The sequence below is a fragment of the Leucoraja erinacea genome, chromosome 26 (assembly GCF_028641065.1).
Source record: "Leucoraja erinacea ecotype New England chromosome 26, Leri_hhj_1, whole genome shotgun sequence".
NCBI lineage: Eukaryota > Metazoa > Chordata > Chondrichthyes > Rajiformes > Rajidae > Leucoraja > Leucoraja erinaceus.
Genome location: NC_073402.1, coordinates 5766291 through 5777843, shown reverse-complemented (window position 1 = coordinate 5777843; position 11553 = coordinate 5766291). Strand labels below are relative to the sequence as shown.

The 11553-nt window shown below is 45.9% G+C and overlaps 1 protein-coding gene and 2 non-coding genes across 3 annotated transcripts; 1 reads left to right on the top strand and 2 right to left on the bottom strand.

Annotated features, from left to right (window-relative positions):
* Positions 1 to 3155: 3155 nt before the first annotated feature.
* LOC129709984 (U1 spliceosomal RNA) lies at positions 3156 to 3319 on the top strand. The gene has a single exon (XR_008725613.1). It is a non-coding gene; the product is annotated as a U1 spliceosomal RNA (small nuclear RNA).
* An 888-nt stretch (positions 3320 to 4207) lies between these two features.
* LOC129709604 (ribosome biogenesis protein WDR12-like) lies at positions 4208 to 5551 on the bottom strand. The gene has a single exon (XM_055656056.1). It carries the CDS (start codon positions 5414 to 5416, stop codon positions 4292 to 4294), a length of 1125 nt encoding a protein of 374 aa, XP_055512031.1. The 5' UTR covers positions 5417 to 5551; the 3' UTR covers positions 4208 to 4291.
* Positions 5552 to 7583: 2032 nt separating this feature from the next.
* On the bottom strand, positions 7584 to 7747 carry LOC129709973 (U1 spliceosomal RNA). The gene has a single exon (XR_008725608.1). It is a non-coding gene; the product is annotated as a U1 spliceosomal RNA (small nuclear RNA).
* Positions 7748 to 11553: the final 3806 nt, after the last annotated feature.

Below are 11553 nucleotides of genomic sequence, written 5' to 3'. Positions count from 1 at the left end.
CAGCTTGTAGTCCCCTTGTAGATATGTAGTCCTTTTAATTCACAGCTCCTATTAACAAATCTCCATCTGTATCCTTGGTCATTTTTCCTTCACAACTACCTTTAGGTCCAACCGGCACTGGCTCACCGAGTGATCTCTGCAACCCCCACAAAGGTGAAAGAGACTTAACCAATCCGCAGCAGAATCCCACATGTATGTGAAGTGGAATCTCCCAGTCCTGGACCCAGGCCAACTTACGGAAATGATCAAGATAAAGAAGCCTAGAAATAAATGGCAGCTGCTTTTATCAACATCCGTACATCGTTCTCTTGAGCAAGTCTGTCCCAAGTATCGATTTCTTTATTCATTAGTGTTTTTAACGATAAGATTTAACATTGTTTTTCTGCAGTGTCTACAAGCCTAGATTGTGATTCAATTGTGAATATGCTTCCCTATAAGTTTAGCCTAGTTTACAGATACAGCACGAAAACAGGCCCCTCAGCCCAACAAGTCCGCGCCGACCAGCGATCCCCGCACACACACTGTCCTACACACCAGGGACAATTTACAATTTTACCAAAGCCAATTAACCTACAAACCTGCACATCTTTGGTGAGCGGGAGGAAATCGGAGCTCCTGGAGAAAACCCACGCAGGTCACGGGGAGAAGGTACAAACTCCGTACAGGCAGTGCTCGTAGTCAGAATCGAACGTGGGTCTCTGGCGCTGCAACTGCGCCACCGTGCCGCCCTGGTCACAGGCTCATGGGATTAATTCCCATCCAAGTAACTCAACCATAAAATTCAGGCTAGCATTTTACATCAAGCAGCAACTCAGAACAAATGGGGTTCAGAACCCCACAAATAAAGCTCCACCATTGCGTCCCGGTTACAATTCGATGCTTGGCACGACAAACAAACTAATCAAACCTACAGTCCCGCTGTTTCTCGTGCCTCCATGTTTGGAGTTCTGCCAGACTCAAGTATTGGGTGGGAGTGGAACAGAGGGGAGAGTGAGATTTACCTATAAAGCTGCAGGAAAATGAATCTGCACTCAGGCAGTCCAGAGACAGTGGCTGCTCCTGAAAGACTCCATCATTCACAAGTGTCAAAAAAATAGTAAAATTAATGGGAATATTAAAAATGCTGAATATTAGAACATAAAATACAGGAACATTTTACCGAGCTCCATTAATTAAACAAAGTGTAAATGATTGTGTTCTATTATTGTTTGACAGAATGATTAAAACTGAATAACTTGTGATTAAAAATTTTAACCCCACAATTAATGTTTTAATCCTCAGATACTAGTGATTTTTTTAAGTCTATTCATCATCAGATTGCTGTCTTCACCGTATTAGTGGGATTATTATGTCAGCTGAGAATGGCCACTATATTACTTCTTACACCGCAGGTATTGGTCTTGACAAAACTAAATAGCTTGGTGGATAGTTAAGAGGAATGCAGAATGACGAACATTGTTCATTCCCCAGAGCCTGATAGTAAACATATGATTTTAGAATTACCTTGTCTTCTACAAACATATTTCATGATACAATACCAATAGAACAGAGAACAGACACACAGTAATCAACAGACCAGGCAGCATCTCCGAAAAAGGTAGACACAAACTCAATGGGACAGGTAGCATTTATGTCGAGAAGGAATGGGTGACGTATCGTGTCGAGATCCTTATTCAGACGTGTCTGGAGAACATGGATGGATGTTGTTTTGGGTCGGGACCCTAAAACCTACATGTAAACTAACATCTGCAGTTCTTTCTTAATCCATAGAAAAGAACAATGCAGAAACAGGGCCAATGTCCCATAATGTATGTGCCCTATATAATATTTAGATAAACTAATCTCCTTTGCCTACACATGATCCATTTCTGTCCACTCCACTCCACTCCCTGCATATCCATGTACGTATCTATAAGCATCTTAAACACCACTATCATACCGGCCTCCATCACAACGCAGCAGGTTCCAGGCATTCACCACCTTCTGTGTAAAAACGTGCCACACACATCTCCATTAAACTTTGCCCCTCTCAACTCAATGCTATACCCTCTAGCCTTTTAACATCTCCACCCTGGTAAAGAGTTCTGAGTGCCTCTCATAATTGTACACACTTCTATCAGGTCTCCCCTCAACCTCTGGCGCTCCACAGAAAACAATCCAAGTCTGCCCCATTTGTCCATTTGTAGCTAATACCTAGTTAATTTTATCTATCTTCCGTATATAGAATTGTTCCCAAGTCTGACAAATTAGTCACAGTCTGAAGAAAGGTCTCGACCTGAAACGTCACCTATTCCATTTCTCCAGAGGTGCTGCCTGACCCACTGAGTTACTCCAGCTTCTTGTGTCTGCCTTAAGTCACAGGCTTATCAACAGAAACAAAGAACTAAAGATGCTGGTTTATACCAAAGATCGACACAGAGTGCTGGAGTAGCTCAGCAGGACAGGCAGCATCTTTGGGGAACATGTATAGTTGATGTTTCAGGTCTGGATGCTTCTTTATTTCAGTCTGTCCATGTTCTCCACAGACAGGGCGGCACGGGGCACAGCGCCAGAGACCTGGGATCGATCCAGGCTACGGGTGCTATCTATACGTAGTTTGCACGTTCTCCCTGTGCCCTGCGTGAGTTTTCTCCAAGAACTTTGGTTTCCTTCCACACTCCAGACGTACATTTTTGTAGGTCAATTGGCTTGGTAAAGAAGTAAAAAGTGTCCCTGTTGTTATTGTGCGAGGATCGCTGGTCGGTGTGGACTCGATGGGCCAAAGGGCCTGTTTCTGCGCTGTACCTCTACACTAAACTAAACAAAAGGTGCTGCCTCACCCGCTGAGTTACTCCAGCACAATGTGTCCTTCATTTGTGAATGAAACCAAGGGGCAGTCTGACATCCAGCGGAGAACTGCAGAACTGCAGGCTGGAAGCCAGTCGGGTTATTTTCATTTAGGGAAGATATGCAAATAAGAAGGATGAACACAAAGCATTATGTTTTGAAAGGTAACAGTAATTTAGACAAAAAAGAATGGCAATACATAAAGTTATACTTTGTTTCTAGGTAGTGAGTGCCTAAGAAGATGCGATCCAAGTTTTGTAATTGCGGCCCGTGTTGGATGAAAGAAGTGGTGATAGTGGTTGGGTGTGTGTGAGCAACCACTGTAAAGCATACTTACCTGGCAGGGGAGAATCGGTGGTCACGATGGCCGATCTCCCAGGACGAGGCTATCCCATTGCACTTCGGGTGTGCTGACGCCTGCGATGTCCCCAAATGCGGGATACTCGACTGCAAAATTTGTGGTAGTGGGGGACTGCGTTCGCGCTCTCCCCTGATTCTTAATATAAAAACAGAATGTCTTTTCTCTACAAATCCTCAACAAAACGGAGGCTAGATAATCGGTGTAAACTCATTGTGTGGACGGCGGATCAGTGGATATTTTTAAGGCAGATACAGATTCATTATTGATTACAACGGCTGTAGAGGGTTGTGAGGAGAAGACAGACATCAGCCAAGATCCAATGGCTCATTCTACTCCCCATTTTCTCTCAACTTGTGTTTTGTAGATACAACAATTACATTTTTACTTGCAGCAGTACAACAGAATAAACATAGTATAAGCTTGACAAACAAGCCATAGTAGGGTCATGGGGTAATCTTTAGCGCCGTTTCCGTAAGATGTTCATACACAAATCATCTTTTTTTTTATCAGCTGCAGGTGATCATTTTGATATTCCTGCCTATCCTTCCTTATTAACTTTGAACGTACAAAATATTGCCATTAGTGAGGAGCTCCAGAAAATCCTGCACCCACTCAAGCCGTCCTCCACACCACCCTTCCCACCGCCACGTACACGCAGCGATCGGCGGACCCCTTTTTATTTGTTAAACATCTATTTCCTTCTTTTTCATTTCCCCCTTACCATTTCCGTACTTTTTCGTGAGCTGCCAGGACCCGTTTGATGTCATCCTCGCCCTGCTCCTGGTCTCGGCCCGCACCGATCTGCCGGACATGCTGTGTGTGTGTGTGTGTGTGTGTAGACAAAAGTGCTGGAGAAACTCAGTGGGTGCAGCAGCATCTATGGAGCGAAGGAAATAGGCGACGTTTCGGGTCAAAACCCTTCTTCATCCTCACCGTCTCATCTCGGTCCTAAAAGACTTCCCCCTTAACCTTGTGGCACACAAACAGATCTTATTCAATTTGTTGTAAGCTGCTTTAAGAGAAATGAAGTAGTATTGCAGTATACCACTGCATGATCCTATGGTCTCCACAGATGGTGTTCTGGCTTCTGTTATTTTCCTGTTCTCATGCTCCATCTCCAGTGGTGGGAGTCTGATATCTGAACATGAATAATTTGTTGTCTGCTCCGCCACTTAACAGCAACCCCATCTTGGTCCAGTCCACACAAAGTACTCTATCTTCATGTGCATCCATACCATATAACGGAGCCTTGCAACTTCTTCTATCCCAGAGCTTGACCAGCTTGTCGAAGGAACCCAAAATCAACTGATATTCATTCATGGGTGACCATTGGGCGGCTGTTACCCATCCATTGTGTGAAGTTAGAGATCCATTTTTTGAGCATGGGTCCCACAGCCTAATGTGCCTGTCCGTGCTACCTGGTGCTAACCTTTTGCATATAGTGGAATAAGAGATGCAATTGAACACTTTATTCCCAGTCAGAGTACACTTTGGAGCTCCAGTTTCCACATCCCAGATCTTTATGGTGTGATCCAAAGACGCACCACACAGTTCCTCAGTATCAGACCACAGGACTGAAGAAAGCACCTCATTGTGACCAGACAGTGTCATCATCGGGGTTCTTGTTAATCCCAGCTGTTCAGTCTTTTGTTTCTTCCTCGGCCTGTTATCTGACTCCTCTGTCATTTCTTCATCCTCATTGGGAACTGTCGACCAAATCTTTATCATCTTGTCCCAGGAGCCACTGCAAAATTTGGTTTTGGAGTTGTCCACAGCAATCGATTCCACACTAGCTGCATGTCCTCGACAAGAGTGCAATGCTTTCACTTTGTTCTTTTCACAATTCCATTCCCATAAAATAATACTCTGGTCCAGGGAGGCAGTGAGCAGCAAATTTCTGGGAACACTTTTCTTAATCCATGCAACATCTTTGACAACTTCAGTATGTTCAGAAAGAGCTGCAAGTGGTCGGCCGTCTAATGTCCAGATACGAGCCGTTTTATCAAAGGAACCTGTAAGAATCCAATCACCTTGTGCTTCCACAGCACTGATCCGGTCATCGTGGAACAAACACACTTCTGGCTGTGGGGCATTGTATCGTTCTACATATTCAATCTCAACCACTTCTTCTGTTGAAATGTTCTCCAGTTCCATGTGCTTACCCCAATGGCACCCGCAGGAACTGGCCCTTGATGAGGAAATCAAAGCCTGCATGCGTGTGATTAACATGTTTAGATTCCAGTAATTAATTAATAATTTTACTGAGATCAATAACTTCAGATACAGCTGGCACAGAGAATGCTATGTAATCTATTTCATATCTCTTGCTGTCCGTGCGGAAGTGCGCTTGCACCTGAGCCATGGCGGAGTTCCGGTCGACCCGCTCGTAGCGTCAAATTTCAAGAACCATTCAGCCTTCGGCATGCGGGCTGCAATGTTCTCGATCGTCGGCATCAGGAAATGCTCCCTGCAAATGGCCGCATTGAGGTCACGTGGGTCAAGGCAGGTGCGGACTTCGCCATTAGGCTTGCTCACCACAGTCATTGAATTCACCCAATCCGTCGGTTCGCTCACGGGCTTTCCATGCGCTCCAATTCGGCTTTGACCTTATTTGAGTGGCGCGGAAAGCACTTCCTTGTCCTGGTCGACTCCTATTCCAGCTGGTTCGAGGTCGATCAGCTGACCTCCATCACCTCTGCCGCTGTCATCGGGAAGCTTCGCCGCCACTTCTCCACCTTCAGCTCCCCGGTGACCCTCCGGTCCGACGACGGCAGCCAATTCTCCAGCGCCGAGTTCAAAACCTTTGCTGCCCGTTGGAACTTTCACCACATCACCAGCAGCCCCGAGTTTCCTCAAAGCAACGGACTTGCTGAGCGGGCCGTACGTAGCGCCAAGGAGCTGCTTGAACACTGCTGCCTGTTCCGTTCTGATTTCCACCTTGCCCTGCTTAACCTCCGCAACATTTCCCGCGACCCTGCGCTCGGTTCCCCTGCCCAGCGCCTTATGTCACGCACCACCAGACCTCCCCTGTCGGTCTCCCAACAGTCCCTCAAGCCCTCGGTACAGCATCCTGCCACTGTCACTGAGCGCATTGTCAAAAAACAGGTCGTCCAGAAGCGCTCCTTCGACAAATCCGCCCGGCCCCTTCCGCGTCTGTTCCCGGGGCAGGTGGTCCGAATGCAGTCCCCCTCTGGCCATTACCGCCTGGCCGTCGTGGTCGATGACGCCGGTTCGCCGCGCTCCTACTTCGTCGACTACGAGGGGTCTATCTACCGTCGCTCCCGCCAGCACCTGTTGCTCGTGAACGAGCCCTCTCCGCCTCCCGCGGATCCTTCTCACCCCCCCATTCCTTCTCGACCTCCCGTTGCCCCGCACGCCCCGACAACACCTCGCATGCCGCGCACCCTCCCCTCGCAACTGTCAGCCCCCCGGTCGCCAAAGCCCCGTTCCCCTGCCTCGCCTGTCAAGCCTGCCTCGCCCGTCAAACCTGCCTCGCCTACCAAGCCTGGTTCCCCGCCCAGAGCCCCGCGATCTCCCCTCCTTCCACCGCCCGCCTCTCCTGCCGATTACCCGGCTGCTGTCCCTTTTGTTCCCGACGAAGAGGAGGAGGGCGGTTTACGCACCCGCTCTGGCCGGCTGGTCAAGCCGCCTGTCCGCTACGGGGAGTTCGCATAGTTTTATACTGTTGCCGGTGCGATTGGTGTTCGTAGCGTATGAGCCGTGGTCACTCTGTATAGTACCTGCCATGCCTTTGTTTCTAAGAGGAAGGATGTAGATCAGTGCATGTTCCCTTAACCATAGTGACCTCCCCACTACTAACCACTCCCCATTGTCTCCAGTATAATTGTAGTGTCCCCACCTCTAGCTCGCTCTCTAGCTCCAGTGATGACCACGGACTGCTACAGCTTAGTGTTAAGTCTCAGTTAATAAACAGTTGCAGTAAAAAGAGTTGGATGATCAGCCATTATCATATTGAATGGCGGTGCAGGCTCGAAGGGCCGAATGGCCTACTCCTGCACCTAATTTCTATGTTTCTATGTATGAACATCTTACGGAAACGGCGCTAAAGATTACCCCATGACCCTACTACGGCTTGTTTGTCAAGCTTATACTATGTTTACATATTCTGTTGTACTGCTGCAAGTAAAAATGTAATTGTTGTATCTACAAAACACAAGTTGAGAAAAATTGTGGAGTAGAATGAGCCATTGGATCTTGGCTGATGTCTGCCTTCTCCTCACAACCCTCTACAGCCGTTGTAATCAATAACGAATCTGTCTCTGCCTTAAAAATATCCACTGATCCGCCGTCCACACAATGAGTTGACACCAATTATCTAGCCTCCGTTTTGTTATGGATTTGTAGAGAAAAGATATTCTGTTCTTATATTAAGAATCAGGGGAGAGCGCGAACGCAGTCCCCCACTACCACAAATTTTGCAGTCGAGTATCCCGCATTTGGGGACATCGCAGGCGTCAGCACACCCGAAGTGCAATGGGATAGCCTCGTCCTGGGAGATCGGCCATCGTGACCACCGATTCTCCCCTGCCAGGTAAGTATGCTTTGCAGTGGTTGCTCACACACACCCAACCACTATCACCACTTCTTTCATCCAACACGGGCCGCAATTACAAAACTTGGATCGCATCTTCTTAGGCACTCACTACTTAGAAACAAAGTATAACTTTAAGTATTGCCATTCTTTTTTGTTTAAATTACTGTTACCTTTCAAAAAATAATGCTTTGTGTTCATCCTTCTTATTTGCATATCTTCCCTAAATGAAAATAACCCGACTGGCTTCCAGCCTGCAGTTCTGCAGTTCTCCGCTGGATGTCAGACTGCCCCTTGGTTTCATTCACAAATGAAGGACACATTGTGCTGGAGTAACTCAGTGGGTGAGGCAGCACCTTTTGTTTAGTTTAGTGTAGAGGTACAGCGCAGAAACAGGCCCTTTGGCCCATCGAGTCCACACCGACCAGCGATCCTCGCACAATAACAACAGGGACACTTTTTACTTCTTTACCAAGCCAATTGACCTACAAAAATGTACGTCTGGAGTGTGGAAGGAAACCAAAGTTCTTGGAGAAAACTCACGCAGGGCACAGGGAGAACGTGCAAACTACGTATAGATAGCACCCGTAGCCTGGATCGATCCCGGGTCTCTGGCGCTGTACCCCGTGCCGCCCTGCCTATGGAGAACATGGACAGACTGAAATAAAGAAGCATCCAGACCTGAAACATCAACTATACATGTTCCCCAAAGATGCTGCCTGACCTGCTGAGCTACTCCAGCACTCTGTGTCGATCTTTGGTATAAACCAGCATCTTTAGTTCTTTGTTTCTGTTGATAAGCCTGTGATTTAAGGCAGACACAAAAAGCTGGAGTAACTCAGTGGGTCAGGCAGCATTTCTGGAGAAATGGAATAGGTGACGTTTCAGGTCGAGAACTTTCTTCAGACTGTGACTAATTTGTCAGACTTGGGAATAATTCTAAATACGGAAGATAGATAAATTTAACTAGGTATTAGCTACAAATGGACAAATGGGGCAGACTTGGATTGTTTTCTGTGTAGTGCCAGAGGTTGAGGGGAGACCTGATAGAAAATGTGTAAAATTATGAGAGGCACTCAGAACTCTTTTCCAGGGTGGAGATGTTAAAAGACTAGAGGGTATAGCATTTAGTTGAGCGGGGCAAAGTTTAATGGAGATGTGTGTGGCAAGTTTTTACACAGAAGGTGGTGAATGCCTGGAACCTGCTGCGTTGTGATGGAGGCCGGTATGATAGTGGTGTTTAAGATGCTTATAGATACGTACATGGATATACAGGGAGTGGAGTGGACAGAAATGGATCATGTGTAGGCAAAGGAGATTAGTTTATCTAAATATTATATAGGGCACATACATTATGGGACATTGGCCCTGTTTCTGCATTGTTCTTTTCTATGGATTAAGAAAGAACTGCAGATGTTGGTTTACATGTAGGTTTTAGGGTCCCGACCCAAAACAACATCCATCCATGTTCTACAGAGACGTCTGAATAAGGATCTCGACATGATACGTCACCCATTCCTTCTCGACATAAATGCTACCTGTCCCATTGAGTTTGTGTCTACCTTTTTTGGAGATGCTGCCTGGTCTGTTGATTACTGTGTGTCTGTTCTCTGTTCTATTGGTATTGTATCATGAAATATGGTTGTAGAAGACAAGGTAATTCTAAAATCATATGTTTACTATCTGGCTCTGGGGAATGAACAATGTTCGTCATTCTGCATTCCTCTTAACTATCCACCAAGCTATTTAGTTTTGACAAGACCAATACCTGCGGTGTAAGAAGTAATATAGTGGCCATTCTCAGCTGACATAATAATCCCACTAATACAGTGAAGACAGCAATCTGATGATGAATAGACTTAAAAAAATCACTAGTATCTGAGGATTAAAACATTAATTGTGGGGTTAAAATTTTTAATCACAAGTTATTCAGTTTTAATCATTCTGTCAAACAATAATAGAACACAATCATTTACACTTTGTTTAATTAATGGAGCTCGGTAAAATGTTCCTGTATTTTATGTTCTAATTCTTAGCATTTTTAATATTCCCATTAATTTTACTATTTTTTTGACACTTGTGAATGATGGAGTCTTTCAGGAGCAGCCACTGTCTCCGGACTGCCTGAGTGCAGATTCAATTTCCTGCAGCTTTATAGGTAAATCTCACTCTTCCCTCTGTTCCACTCCCACCCAATACTTGAGTCTGGCAGAACTCCAAACATGGAGGCACAAGAAACAGAGGGACTGTAGGTTTGATTCGTTTGTTTGTCGTGCCAAGCATCGAATTGTAACCAGGACGCAATGGTGGAGCTTTATTTGTGGGGTTCTGAACCCCATTTGTTCTGAGTTGCTGCTTGATGTAAAATGCTAGTCTGAATTTTATGGTTGAGTTACTTGGGTGGGAATTAATCCCATGAGCCTGTGACTAGGGTGGCATGGTTGCGCAGTTGAAGCGCCAGAGACCCACGTTCGATTCTGACTACGAGCACTGCCTTTACGGAGTTTGTACCTTCTCCCCGTGACCTGCGTGGGTTTTCTCCAGGAGCTCCGGTTTCCTCCCGCTCACCAAAGATGTGCAGGTTTGTAGGTTAATTGGCTTTGGTAAAATTGTAAATTGTCCCTGGTGTGTAGGACAGTGTGTGTGCGGGGATCGCTGGTCGGCCCGGACTTGGTGGGATGAGGGGCCTGTTTTCGTGCTGTATCTGTAAACTAGGCTAATCTTATAGGGAAGCATACTCACAATTGAATCACAATCTAGGCTTGTAGGCACTGCAGAAAAACAATGTTAAATCTTATTGTTAAAAACACTAATGAATAAAGAAATCGATACTTGGGACAGACTTGCTCAAGAGAACGATGTATGGATGTTGATAAAAGCAGCTGCCATTTATTTCCAGGCTTCTTTATCTTGATCATTTCCGTAAGTTGGCCTGGGCCCAGGACTGGGAGATTCCACTTCACATACATGTGGGATTCTGCCACGGATTGGTTATGTCTCTTTCACCTTTGTGGGGGTTGCAGAGATCACTCGGTGAGCCAGTGCCAATTGGACCTAAAGGTAGTTTTTCAGGGAAAAAAAGACCAAGGAAGCAGATAGAGCTTAATAGGAGCTGTGAATTAAAAGGACTACATATCTACAAGGGGACTACAAGCCGGAAAGGGTACGGAGAATATTGACCAGGATGTTGCCAGGACTAGAGGGTCTGAGCTTTCGGGGAGGTTGAGTAGGCTGGGACTCTATTCCCTGGAGCGCAGGAGGATGAGGGGCGATCTTATAGAGGTGTATAAAATCATGACATGAATAGATCCGGTAGATGCTCAGAATCTCTTGCCCAGAGTAGGTGAATCGAGGACCAGAGGATATCAGTTTATGGGGAAAAGATGAAGGGGAAACGTTGAGGCTGGGACTATCCCAATGTTTAAGAAACAGGTACATGAATAGGACAGGTTTAGGGGGATATGGGCTAAACGCAGGCAGGTGGGACTAGTGTAGCTGGGACATGATGGCCAGTGTGGACAAGTTGGGCCGAAGGGCCTGTTTCCACACTCTAAGATTCTATGACTCTATTTATTCTATATCGACCATAATGTGACTGAACCGTGGAACTAATTAGCGAGGGACAGTAACTTAAGCTGAAAATTTAGGCTAACGTTTCAAGTTGTATTTCTCTCAAATAATATCAGTAATTGCCATGGTTACCGGGATGCCTTGTAAGTTTGCAACTTACTATCTGGTTAGCATGCAAAAAAAAGCTTTAATCTGTACTTTCATACACGTGACAGTAGACTAAGCTAAACTATCTATGATGATA